At 41.1% G+C, this 17,384-nt stretch overlaps 1 protein-coding gene across 1 annotated transcript; it reads left to right on the plus strand.

Annotated features, from left to right (window-relative positions):
• Positions 1-2,044: 2,044 nt before the first annotated feature.
• washc5 (WASH complex subunit 5) lies at positions 2,045-17,348 on the plus strand. Its single transcript, XM_034697739.1, has 29 exons — positions 2,045-2,379; positions 4,017-4,294; positions 4,610-4,755; positions 4,971-5,055; positions 5,288-5,388; positions 5,673-5,865; positions 6,037-6,189; positions 6,336-6,449; positions 6,904-7,075; positions 7,253-7,380; positions 7,625-7,754; positions 8,140-8,252; positions 8,868-9,034; positions 9,336-9,411; positions 9,551-9,661; positions 10,125-10,265; positions 10,840-10,920; positions 11,099-11,200; positions 11,405-11,584; positions 11,698-11,822; positions 11,941-12,103; positions 12,235-12,337; positions 12,550-12,629; positions 12,836-12,939; positions 13,824-13,953; positions 14,078-14,174; positions 14,448-14,601; positions 14,787-14,874; positions 16,831-17,348. Exons 2-29 carry the CDS (start codon positions 4,109-4,111, stop codon positions 16,885-16,887), a joined length of 3,480 nt encoding a protein of 1,159 aa, XP_034553630.1. The 5' UTR covers positions 2,045-2,379; positions 4,017-4,108; the 3' UTR covers positions 16,888-17,348.
• Positions 17,349-17,384: the final 36 nt, after the last annotated feature.

A 17,384-nucleotide genomic window follows, 5' to 3' on the forward strand; every position in this document is an offset into this window, starting at 1 on the left:
AGCTGCTTAGTGCTGATATTCACCTCCAGTTTATAAATCTCTAAGTCACTCTTTCTTGAAAATGGTGCCCAAAGTCTTTTATTTTGTTAGCTCGTTAGAACATAAAGTATCTCACAGAGAGAGAAGCAATCATCATTTGTCAGCCAATTCAAGGGTTTCACTGACAAATGATAATTACCTGACCCAACAGTCAATGGCCGCCAGGCTACTCGAGGAGTGAGTACTGAGATCCATCAATGCTCTTAATGGGCAGAAACATGAGGGTCAATTAGTCGCTCTTAGGTCAATAGCTAAATGAATTAACAATATGAGTTGTGATTTGAATAATATTCAGTGTGATAAGATTTTGCTGTAGCAGTACAGAGTCCTTTACCAGCATATGCATTTGATTTATTACAAGCAATCCAGTTCTTCAAAATAAAAGCAATTCTCAGAAGAGATTCTACAAAGAGCAATCTCGATAACAAGAAGAGAAAGCCCTCAAGGCGCCAGGAGGTTAATAAAGACGGTGTGTAGTAAGAGACCTCATTAGTGAAACCTTTCATGATGCTTCCCAGTAAGCCCATACAGCTGACCCAGGTGCTGCTGAGAATGTGACCTTGGTGTGATGGTAAACGGGTAATAAATCCAGTGGCCGCAGGGACACTGTGTGTAGTTTGTGGACAGCCGGGTCAATGAGGAGGTGAGCTATGAATCCAAATTGCACCTGTCTGTCTTTTTCCCTTGTCCTCACTAAGCAAGATAAGAAGCACGTTACTCACGACGTTAAACAGAGCTCACCTTGCCATATGTCACACCCCCTGTCACTCAGCTGCCTGTCAATCAAAGCTCTTTAATGAAAATAGTAAGCGCTCAGAAGATAATACCCTGAAGCTGAGACTCATTTACATATCAAAGAAAAATGCAATTATAAAGATGACGCAAAGGTATGTTAAAAGCTTCACAATAGATTTAATGATGAATAACAAGGATAGACGGTCCACTCTGGCACACGCAGACAGCAACTGGGATGATACCCCTCTCTGTCCAACAGAAAGGTGAAAGGTCAAACAAACAGCTCTCTCCATATGACTGATATTAACCTCGAGCTCACACTGCCTAAAGGAAGTGCCTGCCAGTGTGTGAGACTTATTGGTAATAAAAGTCCAATTCAATCAGAATTTGAAGGAAAGATGAGTGCTTATGCCTATTCATGCATGTTGACCACATGTTGGTCATGCATGATGCTGCTAATTCAGCTGTAAAGACACACTGAGTGGAGGGAAATCCAGTACTTGAAAGGTTCAGTTGTCCAATTTAACTAATTTTCATTCTATAGATTATAATTAATTAGTTGGTTTACTTGAAAGTAATTGTCTGATCCACATAACCCTCATAAAATACATTCTCTATCTTGGCTTTGGGTTAGAGAATAGACTTTAAAATCCTGCTGATGGCCCTGAATGGTTTAGGCCCAAAATACATTGCTGATCTGCTGCTACTGTGTGAACCATCTGGACCTCTGAGGTCATCAGGTACTGGTCTGCTTTCAGTCCCTAGAGTCAGAACGAAACATGGTGAAGCAGCGTTTAGTCATTATGCACCACATATCTGGAACACACTCCCTGAAAGCTGTAGGTCCGCTCCAACTCTCACCTCTTTTAAATTAAAGACTAAGACTTTTTTATTTACCACTGCCTTCCTATCTTATCTTATTTTAACTCACTTTAAATGCAAATTTTAAATTTACTTTTAATATATTTCTAAAGTTCCTTTTATTTCTGTTTCATTTTAATTGTGCTCTTTTATGCTTGTCTGCATGTTTCCAATGCTTTTAATGTTTTAATGTAAAGCACATTGAGTTGCCCTCTTGTATGAAATGCGCTATACAAATAAAGTTGCCTTGCCTTGCCCTAATTATTCAGATTTTTCTCGTCGTGTTTGTTTAGTTTCGGTTCAGGCTTATTCTCACGACTCCATCCCTGCAAATTACTACATCCCAGTGGAGCCAGAAATCTGCTAACAGTGTAACTAGGGGCGCAACAGTGAGTGAGGGAGTTAAACTGAGGGACAGTAGATCTTTGTCGCCATCTAGAGACAAATGGACTGAGTTTTAGGACCATGGCGTGTCGTTAAAGGGAGAATTCTGTAGGTGATTCTTTACGCAATAATCAAATTATTTGATTTGCATTGCAGCAGGTTTCATCCATGTAATTCATTAACAGCGAATTCTTCAATATGTGCATTTTATTTTTCGTGGTGGGAGGCAAACCTTGAGCGGTATTGTTGTCACCGCCCTCCTCCGGCGCGCTGAGTGTGCAGAATCAAACGCACCCCGCTGCAGAGTCATGTGGTCGGTCATGAGGAAGTAAACAGGGAAGAGGGGACTCAAGCAAAGAGGCAAGTATCTCCTACTGTCTTTGAATCAAATGATCCCAGACATTCAAATGATCAATCCTTTTAAGTTTGACTTAATAAATGTAGTTTGTAATGATGTGTTGTGCGCGTGTTGTCCTCTAAAGCTTTATGGCTTTGGAGAGGAGCTAACAGGCTACGTGCTAACGTTAGGGAGAGTTTGTAATCTCATGACCATGTAATAACTACAGGTTTCACATCCTGCTATTAAGAGACAGAGAAGAACTATTCTATTACAATATACAAATGATTCATACGTTATTAATGTCTCTTTGAAAGAATTTGTCACAGATGTGTTGTACCTGAAAGATATGGAACAAACAGTGATTACTTTAAATTAATGGTTTACCAGGCATTTCATTGCTGGGAAATTAAGTCAAACGTGCAAAAACTTTCAAAATTACACATAGCACTGTGATTATACTATATATTACCTATGCACATGTAATGGTGCTGTAATGAGCAACTCTCTAAAGCCATTTTGAGGATGCTGGATGTCTCTTCTTCTCAAGAACCACTGTGGGTGATGACAACTAATCACAAGGGCCCAGTTTATCAAAAACTTTAATCTGGATCAAAATAATCCAGATTTTGTAGTCCCTTTTTTGCTATCCCAGATAAAAGTGATCTTGTAGGTTTTGTCCTGCTTTTTCAAAGGCTTTTCAGATAGGATCATTCTGATCCAGATACCACAAGATCAGGATTACAGAATCTAGATTTGCAGTCTTTGAATAGGCCAGCATCTGTTGGTCAAAGTAATACATTTTATTAACATGGTATGTATATTAAATGTCTCATTGGGATGAAAAAAATAAAGTCAAACAAAATACTTTTATGTCAGCATACTAATGCTTTTAATGCCCCGATCACTGACAAACAACAGCAAGAGAACCCCCACTCTTCAGGGGTAGAACCGCCCCCTAGGAGGCGACCTCCGGTAAAAGACCCCAAGAGTCAAGGTGGCTATTGGGATCTGGTGAGGAAAGAAACTGAGAGGGTAGAGAAACAGATCACTGTAGTTGAGGAGCAGATGAAACTGACTTAGCTTTGTATTTGCCTCTTTGATGAGAGGCTGAAAGATGCTGGCATTACCATTTCTGAGGAAGAAATGTCAAATTATTGTTTTTGCATCTAGTTTTTCAAATTCTAGTTAAAAATATTTCATGTTTAATTATTTAATTTAGAATGGATATTGTTTTGGTATGGTCTGTGTTGCTTTACTAGGCAAGCATTGAATAAAAGAATGATTGAATATGTGTCATGTGTCCTACATGTCTCTACATCCACCTTGAATCCACCCTGAATCCACCTTTTCAGTGGGATCAGGGTAATCCAGATTTTTAGCATCAAACCTATCCTAATCTCCACCTTAGAGTTTTGAAATACCCAAAATCAACATTTGATCTGGATTCTGGGCAGTATTGGATTACCAAATCTGGATCCCACTTTTGCAGGATCCCATCTCTGCTTTTGAAATACCCAATTTTGAAACTGAATCCTATCCAGATCATTCTGATCCAGATTAAAGTTTCTGAAAAACTGGGCCAAGATGGCAGAGCAGTAGGGCAGAAATTAGCTTAAAAAAACTTCTTCTATATTTAACTGTCTCGCTTTTCTTTCAGGTGAAGTATCCCAGAAGTCTGTGTACTGCGCTCACACAGGGTCAGGCTTTGGTCATTTTGAGCATCGTCCTCCACCTCCTCCTCAAGCTGTCATGGTGGACTTCCTGGCTGAGAACAACCTGTGCGGTCAGGCCATCCTCAGGATAGTTTCTAGAGGAAATGCCATCATTGCAGAGCTCTTGCGTCTCTCCGATTTCATCCCTGGAGTTTTCAGGCTCAGAGACAAAAGCGACCAGCAGAAATATGGAGACATCATCTGTGACTTCAGCTACTTTAAGGTAAGGATTCCATCTGGTCCTGTCATCCTAGCTCACACAGGTTAACATACATGTGCAGGGGGAACAGGGGAAACTGCTTTTGAGTGTTGTTGTTTTTTTAAGTTGAAAGTACTAGGAGGTGGGAGTAGTATAGTTTCTTCTGTTATAGCTGCATCAGTGTTTGCTTTAAATATTTTTCTGTTCAAAACATAGACATAAACATTTGACAGTCATCCCATGTGTATTGGAACAGCTGTATTACCACGTCCACTTTCTTTAAAGCTGTGTGTACATTCTCTTAAAGATATGGGTGTTGATGAAAAACATTCTCCCCAGGGTCCAGAATATTACGAGGCAAAGCTGGAGAACAAACCTGAGCTGCAAGACTTGGATGAAGAGTTTAGAGAAAACAACATAGAGATTCTGTCCCGGTTCTATCTGGCTTTTGAGAGTGCCCACAAATACATAGTGGATCTAAACAGGTAAGAGGAGACTGGGTGTACTAAGGCTTTATTTTTATCTCACTTTCATTTGATCCAGTTCAAATACTGAGACATGATTTAGGACATTGAAACTGAAAAACATAAACATAGCTCTGATCTTGATTCATACTCCTCCTCTTTTGTCCTCCTTAAATTACACAACATATTAAGGACTACTTTGAAAAATGTTGTCATACTATTTTTCTCTCCTGCAGATATTTGGATGACCTACATGAGGGTGTTTATATTCAGCAGACCCTTGAGACCGTGCTGCTAAATGAGGATGGAAAACAGCTTTTAGTAAGTCACACAAATGCAAATCGGGTTTAATTTTGTAACAACAATGAAAACAAGCTGTCATCAGATATTTTAAATAAGTGTTTGTGATGAGTTCATGACAGATTTGATAGTTTTATATAATTATGTAAATATTATTTGGACTGAATGTCTTCACAGATTGATTTCTGATCAAACGCACATGTTAGAAATGTAACAAGAACACACGGATGAAATAGTTTTCTTTGCCCTGCAGTGTGAAGCTCTGTATCTCTACGGAGTCATGTTGCTGGTTATTGACCACAAAATTGATGGAGAGGTCAGAGAGAGGATGCTTGTTTCCTACTATAGATACAGGTGAGCTTGTGATACACACATCCACCCACACAAATCAAACACACACATCCAGCATGTTCCTGCTGACTCTTCGGCATGTTGTGCTCAGTTAATTATCAGCGAATGTTGATGTTTGTAAAAAGCAAAGTTAAGTCATTTTACATGACTGCATTTTTTAAATATTGAGTGAAACTCTAGTTTGTGTGATTCTGTCTCTGCCTGCCTTTAGGTTATATATGTTTTTGTGAATATGCATGAAATGTGATTTGATGTGCATGTATTTTTTTGCTTCACCTTTTCCTCAGTGCTGCCCGTTCCTCTGCTGACTCCAACCTGGATGACATTTGCAAACTCCTGCGCAGCACCGGCTACTCCAGTCAACCGGGAGCCAAAAGGCCGGCCAACTACCCAGAGAGCTACTTCAGTAGAGTTCCCATCAGCTCCACTTTTATCAGCATGGTAATTGGGAGGCTGCGCTCAGATGACATTTACAATCAGGTGAGAAACATTTGCTCAAACATTTATAATTTTACCAAAAACAAATTACACATGTTGTCTCTTCTGATCAGAGTTATGTTTTAGATTTTATGCAAATGTTTCATTTTAAGTGGGTATTGATTGCAATTCAAAGGCTGGATTTAAAACTGTATGTCTCCTCCTGTCCGTCAGGTGTCTGCATATCCTCTACCTGAGCATCGTAGCACAGCACTAGCGAACCAGGCAGCCATGCTGTATGTTTGCCTCTACTTCAGCCCCTCTATACTGCAGACTCAGCAGGCAAAGATGAGAGAGATAGTGGACAAGTACTTCCCTGATAACTGGGTAAGGCATTTCTTCATGGTAGCACTCTTCAGTGGACGTCCTGCAGACTTAATCTACCTTGACTGTGACATGTTTGTAGAAAAGATGTGAATAAAAGCATTTTTAAAGTGAATGTTGTCCTGAATGTGTGTTTGTTTCACCTGCAGGTTATCAGTATCTACATGGGGATCACAGTGAATTTAGTGGAGGCCTGGGAACCTTACAAAGCTGCCAAAACTGCTCTCAACTACACCCTGGACTCTGCAAACATCAAAGAGCAGGTATGGAAAGTTCTGGATTGGCTTCAATGTCACACAACCTTTAGCTGTGTCGATTTACAGTCTGTCAGTGTGGCACTCTATTGTATGCAGGTGCTGATAACTGTGTCTGCAGAATTTGGAAGTGATCCAGTCTGACTGCGCAGAATCTAAATTCACACTCAAGGGGATTCATCAAAGTGGGGACTTTAGAAAGACCTTTTAAAACTTCCCCTGAAAAGTTAGAGGGAAGCTGAAGTACGTGGACGAACAATGCAGAGTGTCAGTCTTTAAGAACAGCACTCTGATAGAAGGAGGGAGGGTGGGGGGGTTCTTATTTAATGCTGCGTCTGCTGACTTTGCCATGCTTCCTTGTAGTTACTAGTGAGAGTGAATAAATAAATAATTCATCGCCCAAGATGGGGAATACTTTTAACCATATTTCCAAACGGCCGTCGCCCCCATCACTTGTGTTTAGGCTACTCGGTATGCAGCCAGCATGGAGAGCCTGAGGCCTCAGGTGCAGCAGCTGCTGAAAGAAGGTTTCCTGAGGGAGGAGATCATCCTGGACAATATTCCCAAACTGCTCAACTACCTGAGAGATTGTAATGTTGCTATCCGATGGCTGATGCTGCACTCTGCAGAGTCAGGTAGGACCATTCGGCTGATCTTTCTTGTAAGACTGCAGTATCTCTGAATATAACTTTCATCCATCAGTGAGAGCTGAAAATGTCTCATAATTCATTTTTACAAGCTCATGATCTTTTTCATTTGATATTGATGAAAAGGATTTTTAGTTTAGTCTTTTACTTTTTCATTTTTTCCAGCCTATGATCCAAACAACAAGCGACTCCGTCAGATCAAAGAACAGGTCCTCTGTGACTCCAAATACAAGTCCAAGATCTTGTTCCAGCTCCTGCTCGACACTGCACAGTTTGAGTTCACTCTTAAAGAGGTGAGAGTCTTGCTGCAATAAAAGTCAGTGAAAGTTTGATATTAAATCTGGAATCATTCCAAAGTGCTGATTCGGCTTACTGCATTTATCACAGTGTGTCCGCTTTGTCATCCATTAGCATACAGTGAGACAGCATATGGCCGGTCTGTCACCAGCAGAGGACACAAATTTAATGCTCTCATTACGTATCTCATCTGACTAATCCTTGCTCATTGATTAAGCATCTGTGCTGTCCCTCCTCCAGATGTTCAAGCAGATGCTCTCAGAGAAGCAGATCAAATGGGAGAGCTATAAGAAGGAGGGATCAGAGAGGATGACGGAGCTGGCCGAAGTCTTCTCCGGCGTCAAACCTCTCACGAGGGTGGAGAAAAATGGTGAGTTACACTATTTGGGTGGTTAAGGTGAAGGATTACACACACAGCAAAGGAGTGGCACTGACTACAGGAACCTCTGCTCTGCGGCGCTTCATGCTTTGAATGTAATGGATTATTTCAGTGTTGGAACAAAAAAGGCTTAAATGAGTTCAAGCTGGAAGCTGTTTGGAGAAAAATGCAGAGACAAGGAGACAAAATGAGAAAAAGGCATCAAGGACACACAAGCAGAGAGAGGCGGATTAAATTTACATCAGTCATACTTACTTCTGTCACTGTGACTTTAGCTCTCTCGAACAGAGACACATTTTCTAAACTGCTGCTTGTGAAAAGTACTTTGATAACATTTTTCTCCACTTGTTCAAGTCACCTATTTTACTCCTCACAGAGAACTTACAGGCCTGGTTCAGAGAAATCTCCAAACAGATCGAGTCTCTGAACTATGAGGACTCCACGGCGGCCGGGAGGAAGACAGTCCAGCTCATACAGGCTCTTGTTGAGGTCAGCAAGGCAATCACATTCAAATGCTGATAATGGCTATAGTTTCAATCAGGTGTTTTGACTGGAGAGTTTAAATTTGACAACCATATTTTCACAAGTGTATTCTTTTCTGCTGCTCCAGAGATCTGCATTGAGTACCCTAGATTTCTACATGTAGATGAAACATGAATCACAGAACACTGTTTGCACACAGTAGCAAAACAAAGCAAAAAATCCAGTGCTTTGAATTGCTTTAATTATAGACACATCAGAAAACAGAATAGAAATGTCCTGCTGGCTCAGTGGATTGTAATGGCCTCATTTCCTCCTTCTACTCTGACAGTCTACTGAAACATAAGAGATGAAACAAACATGATTCTCACAGAAATTGTAAAAACTGGGTTATGTTTATTTATTGAGCCGTTTGTAAATGCGTTCACATTAAATGAATTTATCAGTAGAGTTTTCTGCAGCCAGCACCAAATTACCCTCATAAGCAGAAAGTTGTACTAATGGCAGCAGAGGGTTGTTTCTTAAATCTGTTAGTCGATCCAAAATCCTTACTTACAGATGTCAAATGTTTGTTTTCTGTCCTATTCAATGTGGCTCTAAAAGCACTTTTCTCCTGGTCCTCAGGTTCAGGAGTTCCACCAGCTGGAGTCGAACCTACAGGTGTGTCAGTTCCTGGCTGACACCAGGAAGTTCCTGCACCAAATGATCCGCACCATTAATATCAAAGAGGAAGTCCTCATCACCATGCAGATAATCGGGGACCTGTCCTACGCATGGCAGATCATCGATAGGTGCTTATTTTCTTGTAAACATTAAAGCAATATAAAAATGCTGATGGCAAAGAAGACAGTAGAATATCTGGGAATTAATCTGACATTAATACTTGATCAAACAAGGGCTACACAGTCCTGTTGAATATTACATTGGTCAGGGGGGACTTTTGGCACTTTTTTTCCACCTTAACTGTAGTTCATGCATTTTATTACAAATTCCTCAGACAGTCTTCTCAGCTCTTAATATAAACTATGAAGAAGACCGCAGTGCTGCTGATGTTCTCACCTGTTGTTCACTGCCTCACTTCTTACTCTGCAGCTTCACATCCATCATGCAGGAGAGCATCAGAGTCAATCCATCAATGGTCACTAAACTGAGAGCTACATTCCTGAAGGTGAGGACGGTTCGAGTGTGACACACACACACATTTACAAATGGACTAAAGACACAGAATAATTCCCATAAATCTGCTTTGACTCAGAGGATTGTTTCCTGAAATATTTAAAGACTTTCTTTTGACCATGTGTGAGCAGCTGGCGTCTGCGTTGGACCTTCCTCTACTGCGCATCAACCAGGCCAACAGTGCCGACCTGCTGAGTGTTTCACAGTTCTACTCGGGGGAGTTGGTAGCGTATGTCAGGAAGGTACAGTATATTACTCATCGTCTTTGTATCCCTATGGCTGAAGGAGACACACTCTGAGTTATTTCTTATAGTACTCATAATTCATTGTGGTTTTAAAGTGGTTTTACAACTTTAACAAATTAGCTCTGCATGCTGTAAATTATTATTGGATAAGTGTGCAGCGACAGCTGCAGTCGTGATTAATGTCTCTACAACCATCTGTTCAGAAATTTTCCCCCTAAAACAGCTACTTAGTGGATGTGTACCTTAAGATCTTATTACCTTCTGGTTTCATCAGCTATTCGCCATGTTTCTTTATGCCAGAGGATTTGCTTCCCCTCGCTGTACACATGCTTCCTCACACAGCATCTTGTACCATCTGCTTCCAATGACTAATCTCAAATCGTCTGTCTTAAAAAGAAGCATCAAACATATGTTTGATTAATGTTGGTGCTCAGTTTTGGTGATATTCTCTTGTTTCTAGGTGCTGCAGATCATCCCTGAAAGCATGTTCACCTCTCTGGCCAAGATCATCAAGCTGCAGATCCATGACATCATGGAGGTGCCCACGCGGCTCGACAAGGACAAGCTAAAGGACTACTCCCAGCTCGGGGCTCGCTATGAAGTAAACAACTGATCTGGTTGAAGAAACCCAAGTAACATAATTCATGTAGCACCTCAAATGTGTTCAGAGTGTAACTGAAGTAATGAGAAAATTCCTCACATATTGTATAAGATAAAAAGCAGAAACGGAGGCTCTGTGTTTACACTGATTGATCAGAAGCAATCATTCAGGCAGGCATCTCTCAACACTTTTCACTCTCACTGCTTTTGATGCGAAACACAAATGAAAAAAGAAGGATCAATATGGAAACAGATGGTGCCAGCAGAGACTTACTTGAATCCAATTAATTAGAAGTTTTCAGGCTGGTATTGAAAAAGCATGTTTTGAAATGTAGTCAGATGCTTTCAATTTAAATGTAATTGAGTTCAACTATCGACTGGATTTTCTATTTTACTTAAAAACAAAACAAGATGGCAAATGTTTAAAAAATATCTGCTGGAATTCATCTATCTTGATACAAATTGATGTAGAACTCTCAGCTTCCTCCAACTCGTCAACATTTTCCTTATTAAACTCACACTTTATTATATCTCATGGTTGTGCTCTGACGTCTCTCTTCTTTCTGTGGTTATAGGTTGCCAAACTCACGCACGACATCTCAATTTTCACTGAAGGGATCCTGATGATGAAGACCACTCTGGTTGGGATCATTAAGGTAAATGTCATGCATTCATTTGCATATTTTCAGAGCTTTCGGTTTTAGCAAGATGGTTGGAAATTAAGACAGCTGTTTTGACATGCATGCTTCATTATGGTTTGACATCAGCCATAGCGCACTTCATGAACAGGATCTGTTGTATATTTGGCTTTCCTGACACACTGATGTTCTTTAGGTGGATCCGAAGCAGCTTCTGGAGGACGGCATCAGGAAGGAGCTGGTGAAGAGAGTGGCTTATGCTCTGCACAAAGGACTGATCTTCAACCCAAAGGCTAAGGTCAGACATCAGACCTGCTCTTTACCAATTGCTGCATCTTTTATTTTCATATTCTAGAATGCATCATGCGTCACAGGGTTTGTCCATTGTACACCTTAAGATATCTTGTTTCCTGTTCTTTGTCATTTTTAATTGTCAAAGTCCTCCTGCTCTGAAACTAACAACAATAATCTAAGACTAAACAAGAATCTTCCCCACTCTCAGCCTAGTGAGCTGATGCCAAAGCTAAAGGACATGGCGGCCACCATGGATGGCTTCTACAGGTCGTTCGAGTACATCCAGGACTACGTCAGCATTTACGGCCTCAAAATCTGGCAGGAGGAAGTCTCTCGCATCATCAACTACAACGTGGAGCAAGAGTGCAACAGCTTTCTCAGGGCCAAGGTCAGGGTCAACTCTGCAACATGTGTTTTACTGTTTCTGGGTCTTTGACTCTTTGTGAGTGACTGGTGCTGTCATTGACTCAGCTGATTGGTTCTTTCAATGCTTAAAATCAGATCCAGGACTGGCAGAGTGTGCACCAGTCCACCCACATCCCCATCCCAAAGTTCCCATCTGTGGATGAGTCTGCCACATTCATTGGTCGCCTCTGCAGAGAGATCCTAAGAATCACTGATCCAAAGTACGTCTGCTCAAGAGAAACTCGCGTGGAATTCTTATGAAGTGCACTTTTCTCTCAACTTCAGATTATTTTTTATAATATAAAGAAGCTCACCGACAAACTGTGGTTCCTCTTTCAGGATAACGTGTTACTTTGATCAGATGAACACCTGGTACGACCTGAAGAGCCACCAGGAAGTCACAAACAATAGGCTGTTCTCTGAGATCCAAAACACCCTCGGTACGTTTGGCCTCAACGGGCTGGATCGTCTGCTCTGCTTCATGATCGTCAAAGAACTTCAGGTACTTACTAAACAGAAGAAGGTCACAGAAATGACTCTTCTTAGGTCTGTGAGGTTTTTATGATATCTAAAGCACACATTACATGCACACTTTAAAATGATCACACCCTTTGAAATCTGTTGTTGCTTCAGAACTTCCTGACAATGCTTCAGAAGACCATCCTGAGGGACAGAGCTGTGGTGGATGTGTTTAAAGCTATGCTGATTGCTGTTAACCCGGTGCAGGGCATTGTGGGTAGGTATTCCCTATGCTTTTCTTGGTATTCTGAGACTGACCTGTTTCATTTTGTTGCCCGTATAAAGTGAATTGTAACTCAGATTTTCAGAAGTGCTCTATAAATATGTTTATCATCAGATCATCATTATTCATTTGGAAATCTTAAAACTAAGGTGGATCTTTGTATTTTGATCTCTTTGATCTTGAGAAGAATGTTTTTTCTGCAATAGGTAATGCCAGCAAAGTGTACGCCAGTGCTGTGGCCAAAACCCAGAAGATCTGGGGTGCATATCTGGAGGCGATCATGAAAGTAAGCTCTCTGATGTTTTAAGAAGAATGACTACTTCTAAACGTTTACTGAGATGCTGCTTAGTAATCTTAGAATCTGGAAACATGAACTCAAATTGTATTTCCATGCCTTAATGCATCTCAAAGTTTCCCCCTACCTCTCATGTTTTGTCAAGCCGCTCTTTAATGTCAACCATCTCTTGATGCTAATTGATATCTTTGTCGTAGGTTGGTCAGATGCAGATTCTGAGACAGCAGATTGCTAATGAGCTGAACTACTCCTGCAAGTTTGACTCCAAACATCTCGCTGCTGCGCTGGAGAACCTGAACAAGTCAGTCCAGTCTCCCTACCTCAGAGCACACAATACCAATACGATCATAATCATCAGTGATGCTTTGTTTCGTACAGAGATACTCACAGTTTAATTGAATTTAATTGAATTTAATTTGAGTTTATTTTGATTAGGACAATGCACATTAATCAACATTTCAACAGTATGCCTCAATGTAAAAATACCGGAGTAAGCACAATAGCAAAATTTCATCCATAGTCCTAAGGCATGTACTCACATAAAACCTAAAACAACAAGTTTTAAAACTACAGGATGTCACAAAACAGTTAACAGGACACTACATGAGCTGACTTACAAACAGATTTTACATACAAAACGTTTGTGAGATTATAAAAACAGGATGGAAGGTGAGGCCAAAGCCCCCAGGAACGGGCATCAAGTGAGAAAACAGATTATTCATGCGTACATGACTGGTTTGTTTTTAACCAATGTTTAAGTGTTTTTTTTAAAGGTATAGTTCTCAAGCTCCCAAATATGCGCTGGTAGTTTGTTCCAGGACTGTGTGCCTCTGACAGACACTACCATTTGGCTGAATTTGTTTTTTGGGCTCAGTACATCACCGTCTCCTCTAGTTTGTGCTCTAGTATTTATCATATTGTGTTTCTTTTTGATAGCAGTTGCTTTATATTGCTCCAAAATGTACAGCATGTAAGTCTATAAAAACAAACTGAATGATTTAATGCAGTTTCTTCTTGCCAGGTAGGAGAAGCATATTATGGAGTTTTATGTTAAAATGTTTGCGGTTTGATTTGAGAAACAAATGTGATGTTTCCTAAGAAGACACTAAACTAAAGCATCAGTTACTAAGCCACTTTTTGCTCTGATTGAAATTTGTCTTGCCTTCTGTTTTTGTAACGTTGCAGGTCTCTGCTGGCAGACATTGAAGCTCACTACCAGGACCCGACCCTGCCCTACCCTAAAGAGGACAACACTCTTCTGTATGACATCACTGCCCACCTGGAGGCTGCTGGCATTCACAACCCACTCAACAAGGTCTGAAGATTTATGCTGAAAAATAACTGGCTCTTAATTATTTGCTATCCATTTACGATCTGTCAAATATCTGTTTTTGTTGTAGACTGCAGAATGAACTGATCATTTTTCTTGTTTTTCACAGATCTACATCACCACAAAGCGACTACCTTACTTCCCCATCATAAACTTCCTCTTTATTATCGCTCAGCTGCCTAAACTTCAGTACAGCAAGAACCAAGGCAAGTTACGTTGAAATATCTCTCATAGTTTTGGCAATGTGGCGTTTATTTTCTGTCGCAGAGAAACTTGAATGTACATCTGATAGCACTACATCATCAAAGCTTCTTAATATCCTTCAAACCACTTATCAGGAAGATTTAAAGAACATTTACCTTCCTAAGTTCTTGGTTTGAAGGGGATAAATTATGTATTGGATTTTTCTGTCACTGTGCCAGACACCGCTATGAGAAGCTTCTTCTTCTAAATGATCAGCATGACTGATGTTTTTCCAGGAATGACGTGCAGGAAAGCCACAGATCCAGTCGACTGGCCTCCGCTCGTTCTTGGTCTGCTCACCCTGCTCAAGCAGTTCCACTCCAGATACACACAGCAGTTCTTGGCTCTGATTGGTCAGTTTATACGCTCCATCATGGAGCAGTGCACAAGGTAAAAAAACACTTCAAAACTTTGCTGCTTTTTCAGTAACTGGGAAAATGATGCATCTCTGTCCCACTATCTAGTTCTTCATAAATACACAGTTTCTGACTTGGACTGCTTCACCACCATTCTGAAATATATCTTGGTGTAACTTTATGAACTCATAATTAAGTTTCTATTTGATCCCATCCTAGTCAGAAGATCCCTGACATGCCCTCAGATGTGGTGGGAGCTCTGATGTTCCTGGAAGACTATGTGAAGTACACTAAACTGTCACGCAAGGTAGTATAACTTTGACCTTGATGACATCAATAGACTTCTTGTAATATTATACAATAAAATGTAATATCTTCAAGCTGTAAATAAACACATAGCACCATCCCTGTATGAAGCACAACCACAGACATGTTTTGAACCTAGTGTCTTTCAGAATCAGAATCAGAATCAGAATCAGCTTTATTCGCCAAGTATGCTTGAACACACAAGGAATTTGACTTTGGTAAACTGTGCTCTCTTTGTACAAGGCATAAGAATAAGAATAAGAATAAGAACTACAATAAAAAATAAAATGAAAATATAATAACAATAACCTTAGCTATAAATACAAAGAAACAACAAATAGCTTGACTAATATGTACAGGCTAAAATAATATGATAAAGTGCAGTGGTGAGTTGCAGAGGTAGTTTTACATTATAAAATAGAAGTTAAATAATACAAAAAATAGAAATATGGAATTCTGCTTGAGAATTGTTGCATTGTATATCTACATGTATATTTACAGAGAGTATTTATCTGACAGGTATGACACTGTTATGGTTTAGTGTTCATCAGAGTGACAGCCTGGGGGAAGAAACTGTTCTTATGGCGGGTTGTTTTGGCGCACAGTGATCTGTAGCGCCTGCCGGAGGGGAGGAGTTTGAAGAATTTGTGTCCAGGGTGTGAGGGGTCAGCGGTAATGCTCCCTGCCCGTTTCCTGGCCCGGGACCGGTACAAGTCCTGGATGGGGGGCAGGTCGACACCGATGATTTTCTCTGCAGTCCTTATAGTCCGCTGCAGTCTGTGTTTGTCTAGTTTGGTTGCAGAGCCAAACCAGACAGTGATGGAGGTACACAGAACAGACTGGATGATGGAGGTGTAGAACATGATCAGCAGCTCCTGGGGCAGGTTGAACTTCCTGAGCTGACGCAGGAAGTACATCCTCTGCTGGGCCTTTTTTCTGATTGTGTCTATGTGGGAGGTCCACCTCAGGTCCCGGGAAATAGTGGATCCCAGGAACCTGAAAGAGTCCACAGTAGACACAGTGCTGTTCAGGATGGTGAGGGGGGGGAGTGGGGGGGGGCTTCTCCTGAAGTCCACTGTCATCTCTACCGTCTTGAGCGGGTTCAGCTCCAGATGGTTCTGACTACACCAGAGAGCCAGCTGTTCCACCTCCTGTCTGTAAGCAGACTCGTCTCCGTCCTGGATGAGACCGATGACGGTGGTGTCATCTGCAAACTTCAGGAGTTTCACCGAGGGGTCTCCTGAGGTGCAGTCATTGGTGTAGAGGGAGAAGAGCAGTGGGGAGAGAACACATCCCTGGGGGGCGCCAGTGCTGATGGTCCGGGTGCTGGATTTGATGCTCCCCAGCCTCACCTGCTGTCTCCTGTCCGTCAGGAAGTTGGTGATCCACTGACAGATGGAGGCCGGCACTGTGAGCTGGGTGAGTTTCTGGTGCAGGATGTCTGGTATGATGGTATTGAACGCAGAGCTGAAGTCCACAAACAGGATCCTAGCGTAGGTCCTGGGGGAGTCCAGGTGATGCAGGATGTAGTTCAGACCCATATTGACTGCATCCTCCACCGACCTGTTTGCCCGATAGGCAAACTGCAGGGGGTCCAGCAGGGGGCCTGTGATGTCTTTCAGGTGGCTCAACACTAGTCTCTCGAAGGACTTCATGACCACAGACGTCAGGGCGACGGGCCTGTAGTCATTGAGTCCTGTGATGGTGGGTTTCTTTGGGACTGGGATGATGGTGGAGCTTTTGAAGCATGAGGGCACTTCACACAGCTCCAGCGATGTGTTGAAGATCTTTGTGAAGATGGGGGCCAGCTGCTCAGCACAGACTCTCAGGCAGGAGGGGGACACGCCGTCTGGTCCTGGAGCCTTCTTGGTCTTTTGTCTCTGGAAGAGCTGGATTACCTCATTACCTTTCCTTTTAACTTTAACTGTGCATTTCTCTTTATTGTTTGTGTCTTTAGGTGGTGGAAGCTCATGTGCCCAGTTTCATATTTGATGAGTTCAGGACAATACTGTGAAGATCTGGATGAAGAAATTCATCAGAAAACTATGCTTCTGCTGCCATCAACTTTTTTTTAATGCAGACATTTAGACTTGTAATTGTAGAAAAACAGTTGTTACTAATACCATCATTGATTAACATTAGTTCCAACATTAATAATTGCTGCCTACTATTTAAATGTTCTTGTTAGTCTTGTGAGGGTAAATCAGGAGGCTTACACCAGGATCCTGAAACTGAAGCAGCAAAACAATGTTTCAACTTTCTTTTTTTTTTTTTACTACCATCAATGTCTGATTTGAAAAAAAGTATTTTGAAATGTTTACTTATGCCTGTTAATTTCATTGACCATGATCGTCTTAATGCACTAAAGATAGATTGTATGTAGATACAAAATTGAATGTTCTATTACCTAGATTGCCAATTTTCTACGTTATGACTTTGTGCCATTTCAAAATAAAAGTACGAATTTTCACTGTCTCTTTTCATTTGAGCTCATTTGTTTAAACCTTTTAC

This window comes from Notolabrus celidotus, chromosome 12 (assembly GCF_009762535.1).
Source record: "Notolabrus celidotus isolate fNotCel1 chromosome 12, fNotCel1.pri, whole genome shotgun sequence".
In the NCBI taxonomy this organism is placed as follows: Eukaryota; Metazoa; Chordata; class Actinopteri; order Labriformes; family Labridae; genus Notolabrus; species Notolabrus celidotus.

What these genes read in the sequence shown, in the direction of transcription:
- washc5 (XM_034697739.1), top strand. Translation starts at nt 4,109, where the DNA reads ATGGTGGACTTCCTGGCTGAGAACAACCTGTGCGGTCAGGCCATCCTC. An exon ending in GCTGCACTCTGCAGAGTCAG is followed by an intron (nt 7,076 to 7,252) that starts GTAGGACCATTC and finishes CATTTTTTCCAG; the next exon opens with CCTATGATCCAAACAACAAG. An exon ending in CTCTGGTTGGGATCATTAAG is followed by an intron (nt 10,921 to 11,098) that starts GTAAATGTCATG and finishes GATGTTCTTTAG; the next exon opens with GTGGATCCGAAGCAGCTTCT.